At 36.4% G+C, this 16,728-nt stretch overlaps 1 protein-coding gene across 1 annotated transcript; it reads left to right on the top strand.

Moving 5' to 3' along the window:
- The first annotated feature begins 4,358 nt into the window (after window positions 1–4,358).
- LOC149015578 (Pentatricopeptide repeat (PPR-like) superfamily protein) lies at window positions 4,359–7,247 on the top strand. The gene has a single exon (XM_089155755.1). The coding sequence runs from the start codon at window positions 4,469–4,471 to the stop codon at window positions 6,473–6,475; it is 2,007 nt and encodes a 668-aa protein (XP_089011881.1). The 5' UTR covers window positions 4,359–4,468; the 3' UTR covers window positions 6,476–7,247.
- The last annotated feature ends 9,481 nt before the right edge of the window (window positions 7,248–16,728 follow it).

Raw genomic sequence — 16,728 nt, 5'->3', positions numbered from 1 at the left:
TTTTCTTGCCTTTCTTTCTCTTCTTGATGTAATGAAAGAGCTCATGAGCCATAAAATTGTTGTTTGAGATTAACCTAGAAGGGATGAAAGCTGATTGCATTGGATACAAGTCGGGGAAGGGCTTCATGTAGTTTACAAGCCATGATTTTTTAAACCACCTTGACATCAACACTACCTATGTTGATAGGTCGGAATTTATTTGCATAATCTGGGAGGGGATCTAAGGAATAAGACAAATATAAGAAATATTAAGTTCAGGGTCCATATACCCGGAAGTAAAGTACTCATTGATAAATTTAATAAGATTGGATTGAATACACTCCCATAAGTCTAGAAGAAGAGAGAAGGTAACCCATCAGGGCCCGATGCTTTTAGAGATGCCATTGAGAAAAAGATGCACTTGATCTCTTCCACTATGGGCAATGCCAATAGATTAATGTTCATCTCAGCTGTAACACAAGGTTGTATAGCATTTAGGATTTGGTTTAAACCATTTAGGATCGATTGTTTTAGATTGAAAGGCTTGTGAGAAATGGTCTGTGAGGATGTTAGTAATCTTCTTTTGATTTGTTGTCTAGACCCCATTAGCATTCTTCAATTTTAGGATTCTATTTAATTGTCTTTTCATGAAAAAATGTTGTGTTGCTGTCTCCTTCCCTCAACCCAAAAATCCTCGATCTTTGAAGCCAAATAAGTTCTTCTTTGGTAAATTCTTTTGCAAGTAGATTTTTTGGCGAATTCACTTCTTCTTGAGAATGCTCTGAACCAGTTTATTGTTGCATCAACTCAAGTTTGGCAGAGATGGATTTAATGTTATCTTGAACTTTCCCAAATACATTGTTATTCCACCTTTTGAATTTAATTTGAGTTTCACCCATTTTCTGTCGGAGTTGATATGTTGTTGAACCTGTAAGATTTTTCTCCCATATAGTTTTGGCTATACCTTTTGCAGCTAGATCTCTCAACCAGTCTCCTTCAAAATGGAAAGGCCAAAGCCCTTTTGTAACACCACCTACAAAATACAACATAAGTGGTGCATGGTTTGAACCGACAACCATTTTAATGAAAACACTAGCCTTTGGAAATTTCAGCCTCCATCTTTGATTACATAATGCTCTGTCGAGACAAATACAAATTGTATCCCTTCCTTTCCTTTTATTGGACAAGTGTAAGGAGAACAATTGAATCCCAAGTCAAGTAATCCACATGTATTCATCATTTCCTTAAAACAGGCACAATCATGTGAGTCTGAAATTGCACCTCCAGTCTTTTCTTTCCAGCTCAAATGGGCACTGAGCCACCAATACAAACCCAATCATCTTGTCTATGTCTGCCCAAATGTTCTAAGCGTTCCCAAACCCAGTGTCTATCAACTTTAATTGGATTTTCATAAACGGAAGTTGCAAAGAAAGGTACATCATCTTGAATCAAAATTTCAGTATCCACAATTCTCAGATCAGCACTCAAAATTTTAATTTTCAAATGGGTTTCTAGAATAAGGGAAGACCTCCAACAATATCCAGGGGGTAACATGATACGTACCTTCCATACCCAGCATCTTCCCCTTTTCCTACACTTTTATTGATCCATCTTTGGTTTCCATAAGAAAAATTAGATATGGCTTCTCCAACATATTTAGTTTCTTTAGGTAGCACTTGGTGGTTGGATTACCCAAGCCCCGAAGATTCAAGCTTATAAATTTCGCAGCCGGCCATGGAGCTGGGTTTGATGTTGCTCCACGGGCTCCATAACTAAAAACGGTTGGGTTTGATCGTGATCCATTGGGGAGGATTGATGCGGTGAATTTGAGTCCTTAGATTGGGGAAATAAAATGATGGGTTCATCTTGATGGGAGGTGGGGTCAATGGTAATTGAGCGGGGCCTTTTCTCTTATGTTTTATTGGGAGTAAATGGTTTAGGAGCAGAGATGGGGAATTGTGTTTGGGCAGATGTGTGTGTTGGGGCTGAGGCAGGATTACTAATTCCTGAACCATGGAGAGAAGCAATAAACGCTAGGTTGGCAGAGATGTTTGGGAGTATGTGTGAGGGGTTAGGGTGAGGTGGTGTGAGGGTATTTGGGGTCATGTTTGGTTGTTGAGTGATGGAAACTCCTAAGAATTGTTGGATAATAGACATAATAGCTGAGTTTAAACTAGGGTTTTAAAACAAATGAGTTTGCAGATAGGGGATATTTGAAAAAGCTGAGTTTGGGATATGTTTGTTGTCATTATTTGCAATAGGAAAGAAAGAGAGCTGGTATGGAAAAGGTGGAACTTGGTTAGGGTAGTTGGTGGGATGGCAAGTTGGTAAATTAGGATAGTAGAAAGGGTAAGGTAACAAGTTAGGAGTCGCATAAGGATTGGTCGAGATCTAATTGATGGGACCATGTGTAATGGTAGGTGCCACGTGTTGGGAGACAAGGTTGGGGCTCATGATATGGTGGTCGGCTCTTGATATGAGAGAGGCTATTGTCGATGAGAGCCCTACAATTTCTTGCTGGACAGGTACTATGAGAGACGTGGTTGTACTTTGTGTAGGTTGGGTTGTAGTCAGGGTGCCACCAAGTGGCAAGGTGTGGGGAGAATGTTCATGGCGGTTTGGGTCACCATCTCTGACACCGATAGTCAGGAGAGTGGGAAGAGCTTGTTCAACAAGCCTAATGGGTGGTGGGTTTTCCCGTATGCTAGCCCTATAATTAACCATTGTGAAATCTTTACAAACTTCATCTGGGTAGCAGCCATAGGATTCACAGTGGGTATTCGCAGCTTCGAATAATCTCACATCTAGTATCATCATGACCTATGAAACCATAGAAAGTATAGTAAGTAGGAAGCCTCTCATACCTTAAGTTCACTCTGAAATAGTTCACCTTTGATAAACTGCCTTTGGTTTGTAGATTCAAATACGTGAATGTACACTAAAAGAAAGTAAGAAAAGTGAGTTTATTGATTCAAATACTATGTACAAGCCACCCCCACACAAAAAAAAAACCCACCAACAAAACACCCCCACAAACCCCCACAAAAAAAAAAAAGTAAAAACACAGGAAGAAAAGAGGTTGCTTGGGTGACAGTAATATCCAACAGTACTTTCCCCCTCCTTTCACATTTTCCTCCTCTTCCAAGTTGCATATGCTGTGTACCTACCACAAAAATTGGACTGTGAGTTTTCATCATCAAACTTATTCAAGCTTCTTATCTTCCCTAGAGCTCCATATTTGTCACTAAATGCCTTCCACTATATACACAAACCCTTTCCAGCCTTCTCCAACCCCTTCCTTCCACAAAGCCGGCATAGTGCATTTTACTAGCTCTCTTGGAAACCCAACATCAGAAAACAAAACCTCAGTAATGAGCAACAATAGTAGAACTTGTATTCCCAGCCTACATTCCTTCCACTCAGGTGAAGCAACCTAGAGGGCATTAAACACCCAACAATCTACTCTCTCTACTGAACTTTGTCTTCATACATGTTCTCACCTTCCCTTATATACCACCAAGTGTGTGCAGATCAAACTTTTGGAAAGTAACCTTCATCAATCCCATGAACCGAATGCCATGTGACTGATATAGGGCTAGGTTTCAAGACCCATGAATCGCCCACAACATCTACAAGCTCACCATCAATTTGTATTTATACTCCTCAAAACTAGTTACATTTCTCTCATCCCACAATAACCTCAATGGAGACGATGCACAAGCATGAACAGGTTCCCCATCCCTTTTTCTCCCTTGTGCACTTCAAATGGAACGATTGTATGAACTAGTGAATTCATTAAGGTGTTAGATGTAAACTCTATTGTGCTGCTTTATTAACATTAAAAATTACTAGAAATTGGTCAAGAATATCTTTCCACGATCATTTGGTGGATCATAATAGTTGTTGAAATTATAAAGATCCAGAATGCCATTGCCACAACGTCTGAGTGCTAGAGAAATGTGGTTACCAACGAAACCGGAGGCACTGGTGACCAATACAACATGCCACCAGATTGGTGGATCTAGGCGGAGGTTCTTACCTATTTCTCCAATTGGATTCCACCACAAGAAGCAGCAAAATAATGGCTACCGGCGCCAATGTGTTTGGTTTAGGCCTAGCTATTTAAGTCTACGTTCATGGTTCATTTATGGTTCATCCCTCCTACACAATTTGATTTCTTTGCCAATACAGGATTGGTATAGTAGTAAGATCTATACTTCTCAATGGAGCGGTTGTGGGTTCGACCCTTGTGTACGACAGTCTCCTCCCTGAGGATGTAATCGATGTGCGAGCAAGCTAGCCGGGATGAACCTCTATTACTAAATAAATAAATTTAATTTCTCCACGTCTCAAATCCCTTTGAAGGTTTTAAAAAAAGAAATAGGTTTTCCCTTTCCCAGTTGGGAAAACCTCCCAAGCATCTCGATCATAACTAAAAGCACAGATCTTTCATGGAAGTTGAGAAGAGGAGAAAATATAAAGACTACACATGTTCATGTTGTTGCGACCTGCAGTACAGTTATTTAACGTCACTGCCTATCGTTCTTTCTCAAATACACATTGTTTCTTCTCCTCTTCCACCCTAAAGACCGCAAGGCTAACTAAACAAGAATGCTTACTTCACCTCCAAAACTGCAAATCGATAAAAGATTTGAAACAAATACAGTCCCAGATGTTCAGGGCTGGTCTTCATCAGAACAGAGATGCACTGAACAAGCTTATGGTCTTCTGTACGGACCCAGATTCTGGAAATTTACAGTACGCCGAGAGAATTTTCGATTACATTCAGGAACCGTGTCTTTTCTTGTACAATTTGATGATCAAAGCATTTGTCAAGAAGGGTAGCTTCAAGAAAGCTGTTTTTCTCTCTGCTGGATTGAGAGGGAATGGTTTATCCCCCGATAATTTTACTTATCCATTTGTTCTTAAAGCAATCGGATGTTTGCGGGAGGTCATCGAGGGAAGGAAAGCTCATGGTTTCATCATTAAAACTGGGCTTGAATTTGACTCTTTCGCTAGGAACTCGCTTATGGACATGTACGCTGAAATGGGTCATACTGAAACGTTACAGCAGTTGTTCGAAGAAATGACTGAAAGAGATGTCGTTACATGGAATATTTTTATTTCAGGTTATGTCAGGAATGGGAGGTTTGAGCATGCACTTTCTGTTTTCAGAAGGATGTATCTGGAAACTACTGCCCGCCCTGATGAAGCTACTATAGTGAGCTGTCTCTCAGCTTGTGTCGGTTTGGGATACATAGAACTAGGTAAGGGGATTCATGGTTATATCTTTAAGGTGCTTGAATTCTCAACTATAATTGGTAACGCCTTGTTAGACATGTACTCCAAGTGTGGAAGTTTAAGTCTGGCAAGTAAGGTCTTTGATGAAATGCCAATGAAAAATGTGATTTCATGGACGAGTATGGTTTCTGGATATGTGAACCGTGGTCAGCTGGATGATGCCAGGGATCTGTTTGAGAGGATTTCAACAAGGGATGTTGTTCTTTGGACAGCTATGATAAATGGGTATGTGCAGTTCAATCGTTTTGATGAAGCTTTAGCTCTGTTTCGGGAGATGCAGATTAAGAGAGTCAAACCAGATAGATTTACTCTGGTTGCACTCCTTACAGGCTGTGCTCAATTGGGAGCCCTAGAACAAGGGAAGTGGATTCATGAACATATCAAGGAAAACAGGATCAGAATAGATGCTGTTCTTGCTACTGCTCTTATTGACATGTATGCAAAATGTGGATTCATAGAGAAATCAGTGGAGATATTTGAGAATGTTAAAGAGAGAGATAATGCCTCATGGACTGCAATCATCTGTGGGCTTGCCATGAATGGTTTGACCAGCAAAGCACTAGAACTATTTGTCAAAATGAAATCTGCTGGTGCTAAACCAGATGCTATCACCTTCATTGGAGTTCTAAGTGCTTGTAGTCATGGGGGATTGGTGGAGGAAGGTCGTTATTATTTTAATTCTATGAGGAAGGAACACCAAGTGGAACCACAAGCACAGCACTATGGATGCCTGGTTGACCTATTTGGCCGTGCTGGGCTGTTGAATGAAGCTGAGAAGCTGATAGAGACAATCCCAAATGATAAATTTGAAATCACAGCTCCTCTCTGGGGTGCTTTGCTTAGTGCCTGCAGAATCCATGGAAATATTAGGATGGGTGAGCGTGTGGCCAAACGCCTTGATGGAGTTGAATCTAGCAATTCTGGTTTACATACCCTTCTTGCCAACATTTATGCAGCAGCAGACAGATGGGAGGATGTGACTAAGGTGAGAAAAAACATGAAGGATCTTGGAGTCAAAAAGGTTCCTGGTTGTAGTTCAATTGAGGTGAATGGCATTGTCCACGAGTTTCTTGTTGGAGATACATCACACCCAGAGATGAGGGAGATCTATTCCATGTTAACTGACTTAGTCAAACCATCGTTGGGGTTGGAGGAAAATGTTAAAGACAGGGAAGACATTATTCCAGTTATATAGTGCTTTGAAGGATTATTTGGGTTTAGGTGAAAATCGAAGAACTTACCTTGAAAACGATCAAATAAGGAATGTTGGGATAACCTTCTTGCTCTGCATGACGAGCTGCCTAAGCCAGTGTACATCTGGGTTCTAATTTATCAACAGCGAAGGAAGACTGAGTAACTTATTCTTCTATTGTCTCCAACCATTTGAATGGATGCTACCAATACAACTACAGCAGCATTCTGCAACTCTCTCCCTCTCTCTGCTGACAAATCTCTATCATCACAAAGGAAGCTAATGTTGGTAAATTGCCCAATCAAGAAGTTCACATTCCTGAGTTCTTTTCAGCTGAGCTTTGATGGTTACAAACCTTTTAAACCTATTTAATTTATTTGGAAGAGCTTTGTAGTTATTCTTTGATGTCTACTGTTGCAAAGTTTGAAGACATGACAAGTCGAGCTAAGAACTACATCAGAGACTGAGGTTGGGGATTAGTATTGGAAAACACATACTTGAATGGGTCATGCTTTTTTCCCCCCAGTGTAGCTGCAATTTCCGGCAAGTTATTAATGTTCTTGTTCCCCACAATACTTTGAATTTATAGCGGTACTTAAAGGGTTGAACTGGGTTTCCTTCACTTTGCTCTCTAGGGAGTTACATTTATTCTTTTTTTCTTCTCTGAAGCTTTTGGGTTCTGTGAATCACTAACATACCAGGTGTATTGCTTTGTTTGCTCTGGAACCTCATCCACTCTGTTAACCTCATCACAACAAGTAAGGTGGTTTTTCACCCCAGCTAATATATGTGTTTAATTTTTTTCCTTTGGTTGTGTCATTGAAATGTTTATGCATTTTTATGCTGGTAATTGGAAAACTCACAAAACCAGTTTCAGCAAACAAACCATATCAAGATGATTACCAATGTATCCATAGTAGTTAAAAGCTCATAACAATAATCGAACTTGGGAAGAATAACTATATAGAACTAGCATGAACCTTGACGACTTTGTCACATTGCCATTAGTAAAAGTCTTGAAAATTGTCAATGCCCTAACGAAAGACAAATTAGAAATTCCTTACCGGCCATGAGAGACTAGTATGTATTAGACCTAAAATGTTAAGATTCAGAAGTTATTTTTGTAGAATATCTAATTTCCATATTAGGATTGATAAGAAAACTAATTCACTGGGTTAATTATGGCAAGAAAATAAAGGTTTTAAATTAAAAAAGGAAATGTTTTAATAACTTGAAAAAATGAGAATGATACAAAATTTTGAAAGAAGATTTGGAGAAAAATATAAAGATGTAAGAGAGAAATATTAGATTTAACATTGTAGGATTTAAGAGTTGTTTTAGGGCCTGTTTGGTTACATGAATCCGGAGATTTCAAATATCTAGAGATTTCAAATCTATAGATTTCAAATCTATGGAGTTGTAATTTATAAAATCTAGATGTCTGGTTATGGAATGAAATCTATGGATTCACCTTTTAATAAAATATTTGAATCGATGTAGATTTTTGTGAATGGGTGCAAATGTATAGATTTTTTGAAATCTTTGCATTTGCACACCTTACACAAAATTCACGTCGATCAAATAGTTTTTGTAAGAGTGAATCTCATAGATTTCATTCCACAACCAAACACTTAGATTTTATACATTATGACTCAAACGGATTTGAAGTCTCATAGATTCATGAAATCTCTAGATATTTGAAATCTCCGGACTCATGTAACCAAACAAGCCCTTAAATATTGAGGTCTTAGATTTAAAACAGTAAGACTTAAGAGTTAATTTTGGATATTGGGGAATTATATTTAAAACGGTAGGATTGAAGATTTATTTTTCTATAGAATCTCTAATTTAGATTAAATTTTATTTATTAAGAATTGATTGATAAATAGAGTTATTGGGTTAGTTATGGCAAGAAAACAAAGGGTGTAAATGAATAAAAAATATTTTAATAAATTGACAAAATGAGATGCAAATAATCTGGAAAAAATATGTCTACCCCGATGGAAGGGTATTAAAATGGTAAGATTTAAGAGTTAATTTTGTAGAATATGTACACGTTCCTCAAAAGTGACGTTTGGTTGAAATGTATACGATGGGCTTTTATATTAAAAATGTAGACAACAAAATTCTCCTAGTGAAACGAAATCCTAAACTTCGAAATCGTCCTTTTCTATAATGGTCTCTTTGGATCTTGTTCGGAGTTGTCATCCTCCTTTGCTTTGCACGGTATGAAAAGGTTAAAACAGATAAGCATAATCGAAACCCTAATCCATCTAATGAAATTTTACCCCTTTAACATCTCACAGTTAATTACACCCCCAAGAAAAAAAATCCTCTCGTTATTTCCCCCCATGTTTGCAAGTACATCAAATGGATTCGTCATTGGATCGTGTTCATGTTCATCTTTGTTATTGTTGAGATTCACAATCGGTTTTCAGTGATTCTTCGACATTTAATGATGATTTAGATTAAATTCTTTGGTGGAGCCGGGCACCAAATTTGATAATAATTGAGTTTTCATGTACAATGGCCAAACCAGGTAGGCATCTTTCTAGTCCATCATCAAATGCAGGAGCAATCAAGTATGGCCTAATAGCCATGGAAACAGGACTAAAGTTTCTTTTGATTAGGAGAAAAGTAGTTGTTTTTGTGAATTTGAAAAATCTCAGGGGTGGATACTTGTTGTAATCAAACTTTCTAATATAAAGACCCATCAAATTTTATGTCATTGGTAAAATTTGATGGCCACAAGTTTTAAACTTCTGAAGCCATGCATCAAAGTCTAGCGCCTGTGAACATAAATGTCCTCACAGACATGAACAAAAATCCTATATATAGAGCATTGCTTCCAACTCCAAGATTATACCAATGCTAACAAAACAGAATACATTATTAAATAGCTAAAAGCTAAATAATGATAATACTCATAGTTACTGGTTACAGAGAGATACTCAGGTAAAACTAACAAATCTAATGATTAAGCTTTAACGTCCACACCATTCATGACAACCATTAGCTATGAAGAGCCACCAAATCATGGGCTTCCTGAAGTTGTCGAGGGAGGAAACGCCGGGCAAACCCTCAAGCAGTCCTCCTTTGTGAAGTAACAGTGTTTGTCATCACTAGATGTCAAGCAACACCAACAGTTTGCCAAACCGCAAAGCCCTCCATGACTGCACGGTGTTAAATGTACTTTCCTGGAGGACCAAATGGGGTTACTGTTATTCTCTTTGGTGGTGCTAGTTGCATTGCCGCCGCCAAAGTGAAGTGCAAGCAGCACTGCCAAGACAAGCATTGAAAAAAGAGCTAAGCCTTTCGAGTTGAACTTTGCTGCAGCCATGGAAAAAATATATGATCGATTGATGATAGCAAGTAGCTAGCCTATGTAGGGAGGTGATATCCGATGAACAAGACTAGGAACCTTATATAGCAAAAGGAGTTTTTTTTTTATATAAATAAAAAAAAAATTTAGAATTTGACCGAAAAGCAAAATGGAAACTAAATCAATCCGTGGGATTGGAAGAAAATTTAGGGAAGGTTTTTATAATGGAAAAAAAATTATTTAATCTACCAAATTACCAATGAGGGTTTTTCTTTATTGGGAACCAATAAAAAGGATTATAGTAAGACTTTTTTTTTTTCCTTCTTAAAAGATAATTATTAATTACCCAACATAAGATTATTTGATGAAAAACTAGTTGCAAAATGTCAAGAATGCCCGGAAATAATAGGCAAAGAAATGACGAGCAATAAAAATATAAAGATATTTTTTAATAAAATAAAATGAAGGATATAAAAGGAATGAATTGTCACGAAAATATATTCTTTTTATTTCACAAATATATGTTTCGTTTTAATGCATATCTTAAGAAAGTGACCATATTTTTCCCTTTAACCAATATGATATATTAATTTTTCAAAAAATATTAGGGGTGTCAATAAAACCTTGTAGATCGGCCTAGCCAAACCCGCCCTTTGATAATGCTCCTAAGTCCTTTAGGTTCACTCTAACATTACGGCTAGACTAATCTGGTCACTAAATACAAATGGAGAATTCTTGATCAAATCGGCATGGGAGTATTGCCGTAATCAAAATAAATCAATTAGTTGGGCAACCAATCGTGGAACATAAGCTCAAAGCTCTCAAATATCCAAACTCTGATAGAGTTGGTTGAGCTTGGGTTTCAATTTAATTTTCTAGGGTAAGATTAGGGTTCAAGACTGGGCCGGCCTATCGCCGCCCGTTGATACCCTAAAAATATAAGATTTTACCATATTTCATTACCAAGTATTATATTTTAAAATTTGAAGCTTTTGGGAGAAAATTAGATTTCGATGGAAAAATGGAAATGGTCAAAATCGTGGATGAAGGGTTAGAATTTAGGAGAAGATTTTTTTAAAGGTAATCTGTTACTACTTACTAGTAACCAAAATGCAAAAAAAAAAAAAAAATAAAAAAATAGGTAAAGAAATAATAGACAATAAAAAAATTAAATGTATTTTAAAGAAAAAAGAATAATATAATAGCCAAGGAAAAATTTACCACAAAATGGAAGTACATGCTTTTATATAATTTTATTTATTTATATAATAGTATGATATGATAGCATGATTTATGTGTAATAAAATAAACTTTATTAAGTGACCTCATAGATTTTCTTTTATTGAACATTAGAATAGATGGGATATACTTCAAGTTCTAAGGTAGCTTCTTGAAAAGCCCAACGTCATAAAATTAAGATGATTTGTTATGGTTAATGTAGTAGACAAGAAAAAGAGGGGAAGAAGACAAAAACTGTTTTCAACAAGGAGCCAGGGGGCAATCCCCGGATTTTTCAAATTAATCCCTTAAATTTTGGATTTTTTATATTAATTTTCTTCAGGTATAAATGTCATCTCTAGTTAAAAACTAATTCTTCAATTTCTATTTATTCTCCCCATTTCTCTCTCACATCTTTTCTTCCTATTTATTCTCATCTCTTTCTATAAATGTAGATTAAAAAAAATTAAAAAAAATATATATTATTAGATATTCAAAATGTCATTTATAATTATAAACTAACTCCTCAATTCCTATATTCTCTCATATCTTCTCTCTCCTCTCTTTTTTCCTATTTATTCTCTTATGTTTCTTTTTTCCTATTTATTCTTCCCTTTTTATAACCATGGGTTAAAGAAAATTTGGGAAAAAAAAAAATCTTCCCCACAATTAAGTACTCTTTTTATTTCTCAATTTATTTATTGTTTCTCTCTCTTTTTTTTTTTTTTTTTTTTTTTAATTTGATTATATATTCTTTGTTTCTTTATTTTGTCTACAATTTTTGCAATTTGATTTTATATTATAAATAAAATGTTTATAGTTAGTAAGGTAACTAAGTACCATTGGTTGCATTTCTTACCTTAAAATTTTTTTTTGATTTGCATCTCACATTTTAGGGTTGAAGCCGTGAGTATTTTTGTACCGATGCTTTAATTTATTTATATCTTGTTGAAAAAAACTATCATTATCAATAATTTATCTATTTTTATCAAATATGTGTGGGCCTCATAAAATATATGTGAGTTTATTCCTTAATATAATAAAATAATTCGTACGTGGGACCCTCAATGGGTCTTAAGGACCCATACAATATGTGTAGCGATAAACCATTAGTGCTTTCCCAATCTGTACTTCCATTCTTCGCCCCCCCCCCAATATTGAATCCTGGTTCTACCCTTGATTATGAACCAAATTGTAAACAACTAAGATACAAATTACATGAAAGAATTGTCGATTTCCCATTAGTGGTGGATTGAGTTATATTCATCAACCACTTTTGCCCACGCCCAAGGAACGAAATCTTGGCTTGATTCGCCGGTTCGTTACCTGGCTAACCAAGCAAACCCGCAAAATCTTGCAGAAAATACGCAAAAGCAAAACGCAAAATGCAAATATAAAAATTTAAATAATAATAAATAATATAATATAATCATTGCAAATCGTTAATGTCAAGTTGTTTTGTCAATTGTCAAGTTAAAAAAAAAAAAAAAAAAAAGTCAAGTCTTTTTTTGGTAGGAAAAGTCAAGTCATGTACAGAGAGATGTATATGTTTATTGTTAGGGGTAATTACTATTGACCCCTTGTACTTTGGTTTTATTACTAATCAAACCTCTTTTTTTATGAAATTACTGTTGCTCCCCTCACTTCTAACGATGTTAAGTGATTGTTAATATCAAATATGTAATGTCTATTTTGCCCATTCATTAAAATTAAGAAGTTAAAAATATGACATTACCTTCATTTATAGAAACTATATTGAATGTCAATTATATCATTAAAATCTTATATTTTAGAATCAATTTTGGTTTTGGTGGGACTACACACTTATGGTTGTTGAAATTTTCATGTTCTACTTAAAATTTTCACAATCACAATGATGGGAATTTTACAAAAAAAAATAGCATATAAGATGCTAATTGATAGGAAATTTGATAACATGTATAATGGTCAGCATATATTAGGGCCTGTTTGGTTACATGAATCCAGAGATTTCAAATCTCCGGATTCATGAATCTGAGAATTATACCCGTTTGGTTGTAAAAATCTCTAGATTCATGAAATCTCTAGATTCACCTTTTTACACTAAAAACGTGAATCTATAGATTTATGGGTGAGGGATGAAATCCAGAGATTTCAAAAAAGCTATATATTTGCAAAATTCACAAAAATCACGTCGATCAAATAGTTTTTTAGGATGAATCCACAGATTTCATTCCACAACCAAACATCTAATTTTATAAATTATAACTCCATAGATTTGAAATCTATAGATTTGAAATTTCTAGATATTTGAAATCTCCAGACTCATGTAACCAAACAGGCCCTTAGGTAATTTCAATTTCCAACTTTGAATTACATTTGATATTTCGTAATATTTTAGTTTCTATTGTAAGTTTTACTTAATCACATATTTCCTTTATTAGGCGATTTCTTTTTAGAAAAGAAAAATCAAATATTTCCTTTATTCGGTGGTTTCTTTTGGTTTCTTTTTAGAAATGAGAAGTTAATTTAAAACTAATTTTCCCCATAGTTAATTAAGGGTAGTATTATAACTTGACAAAAGAGTAAATAGTAAAGAGATAATCGGTTATTTTTAAATTTTGAAAAAATATACATGTCACATCTCAACTAACGGGCTTAACGGTGGGGCTTGTAATTTTGGACAAGTTAAATGTTGGATTAGCATTTTAAAGTATAAGGGATAAAGTAGTAATAAAATCGAGTCAAGGGGCAGTAATTACCTTATTATTATTATTATTATTATTATTATTATTATTATTATTATTATTATTATTATTATTATTATTATTATTATTTTGAGCAAATTATTCGCACCTGGGCCTTAGCCACCCCACTTTATGTTTAAGTCCCACTGTTTTATTTGATATATTTGTCAAATTTATCAATGGTTAAATTATCGTTTATCGGTTATATCCCTAAAATAACGTCAGTTTTCGAAATTTTGAAAATTTATCTAGGAAAATCCAATTTTGGGGTCTCGGTGTTTTTAAACTAAGTGGGTGTTGGTCTCCATTGGGTATTTGCTCTATTATTTTTATATAATTCCATGGTCTTACATGACCCGTGTGTGGCTAAAATATGCCTTTTGTTCATCTTCCTCCTCCATCCTTGCCTGAACAAAAGCCGGAATCCAAAAGTCAGAGTTTGCTCTTTCGAACACCAAGAGCATCAAAGACGTTTGCTCACCATGAATAAGCTTTTATGACGAACGGTGGTGTTGCCATGGTAGTGTTATCTGCAAGAAATCGCTATATTGGTGATGGCGGGATATTGCCGAGAAATCAGCAATATCCCACTAGATTGAATTTTGGTGCTGGGTTTGTTTCGCCCAGCACCGAAATCACTTGCCTTCCTTGCCCATGCCCAATAATGTACTAAATTACAAAAAAATAAATAAAATAATAATAAATTAAAGGAATGGAAAATTTGTGATTCATGCTTTCAACAGATTGTTTGGGATTACATGATTTGGCTATATAGTGAACGTATGTGGGAATATGAGATGCATATTTAGAAAAAGATTTTTTTTCTTGGACCTCGAAACATTATATAAGAACGGGTGGGGGGATAACTATCCTACATATGACAGGTTTGCTCCTTGCCTTAAGGAAATTCAAACTCTTGACTTCATCTTATTTGGCATTGATCTTTGTCAACTAAGTTAACCCCATTGTTCTAGACGTAGTAGAATGGAACTCTTGAATTCTTGTCAATCATACAAAGTAGTGGACTCCATTCAAAGTAGGGATTTCAGGTCAAGGTAGTGTAGTCATTCCACCCTTGTTAGCATGACATAAGAGAGAGTTAGAATGGAAGGAAGTTGGAGAGGAGTCCAATATGAAATTATAACTATCAAATGATGATGGCAATTCTTAAATAGAAAGTTTCTTGTTCATTTCCCCCTGAAATTGGTGGTGTCTAAGTTAACTCACGTGCATCTTAAGTAACCCACAACTGACTGGTGCATACATATAAGGGAGAGGCTTGGCCCCATAAAACTTTTGGACTCCTGATTTGTTACTTATGAGGTAATGATAATAAATATATATTATTGGCGGTGAATAAAAGGAATTACTCATACCCCTTAAAATGTAGGAATGCATCAATAGTAAAGCTTGGCAATTTCTATGGTGGTCTAGTTAGTTTTTTTTTTGGTAGGAAATCCATTTATTAAGGCAAAGTTAAGGCAGCAAGATTACAATCACAGAGACAAGGAGTGGATAATGATCAAAAAATTGTACCAATTGGGCCCTCTTGGCTAGAACTTTTTTTTTGGTAAGAAACAGAACTTTATTTATTCAAATAAAAACCTCTAGGTATCTTACACATGAGGAAATCAAAAAGTAGAACCCAAGATAAAAGGGGGGGGGGAATGTTGATACACAAACCTATCCTGGGAAAGTGCTGTAGACTTCGCAAGCTCGTCCGCTACGAAGTTTGCCTCTCTGGGAATATGTGAGAAAGTGCATTCGGTGAAAGATGTAGCTAACATGAGTATGTCCTTGATTAAATGGTCGGTTTTCTAGCTATGGCGGGACAGTGGATTGAGAATGGAGAGCACCAGCGCTTGGTTATCACTTTCCACACAGATGTGAGACAAGTGAAAATCAAGTGCAAGAGCAAGGCCTCTTCGAATGGCAAGTGCTTCAGAAATAAGAGTGTCTTGACATCCCGTTCCTTGTCCGAAAGCAAAAACCATTTGATGGTTATAATCGCGGGCCACTCCGCCAATTCCATATCTATGTGATTCAAAAAAAGAGGAGACATCCACATTGAGTTTGATCTGCCCTGATGTTGGGGGTTCCCACCTTATAAGGTTTGGTGATTCTCGAACTAGTGTTGGGGTGAAGGGAGGGGAGAATTCAATGATAGCTTGTTGTATTCACTGTAAGGTGTCTTGTATCGTCGGTTCTTAAAGTGAGTGGGTTATATGGTTGTAGTAGCCCCAAAGTTTCCAGAAGGCTATGAGGGTGTGTATGGCTTGTTGAGTGTATGTGGATGGTGAGGTAGATCGAGAGACAAGAGCTTGCAACTGTGAATTGAAAGATTGGGATGGATCCCCTTGAAGAAGGTGCAGGATATGCCATAGTTGAAGGGTAAAAGGACAAGAGGTAAAGAGGTGTTGTGCGAAGCACTGGGATGACCACAAGTGATGCACTGGGGGGTACATTGCACCCTCGTGCCAGCAATAGATCTGTTGTGCGTGATTTTCCTTGGATAGCCTTCCATAAGAAGAAAATAATCCGAGGTGGAAGAGGGAGATGCCACAGCTGTAGCCACTTGAAGGTGGGAGATAGGGTAAGGGTGTTAGGGGAAGTGGATGCCAGACGGTAGCCGAACTCATAGTGAACATACCTGTAGAATGGAGCTTCTAGATGAGATGATCGGCTGTTGGATGAAGTCGAAGGGGAATACCAAGGATCTTTGTTGCCACCTCAGGAGGCCACCAAGCGAACACTTTGTCCCGATCCCTTGTGGCAGTCTCGGAATTAATGAATTCATACATGTTAATGGAAGAGTGAGTTGCTGGATAACATCCAATGTCTTGGGGGATGTTAGGAATCCAGTTGGGGTTCCAAGGGCTCGCCTGACAACCATCCCCAATTTGAAGAAATAGTCCTTGACATAAAAGATCCCTTGCTTTGATCAACGACTTCCAGCCCCATGAGGCCATTGTGGATGCCGAAGCTTCTAA

The sequence above is a fragment of the Hakea prostrata genome, chromosome 5, assembly GCF_041222555.1.
Source record: "Hakea prostrata isolate BN-2017 chromosome 5, UWA_Hpros_2, whole genome shotgun sequence".
Classification (NCBI taxonomy): Eukaryota; Viridiplantae; Streptophyta; class Magnoliopsida; order Proteales; family Proteaceae; genus Hakea; species Hakea prostrata.
Note: the sequence above shows the minus strand (reverse complement) of the source record. Positions and strands in the feature narration are given on the sequence as shown.

What these genes read in the sequence shown, in the direction of transcription:
- LOC149015578 (XM_089155755.1), top strand. Translation starts at nt 4,469, where the DNA reads ATGTTCATGTTGTTGCGACCTGCAGTACAGTTATTTAACGTCACTGCC.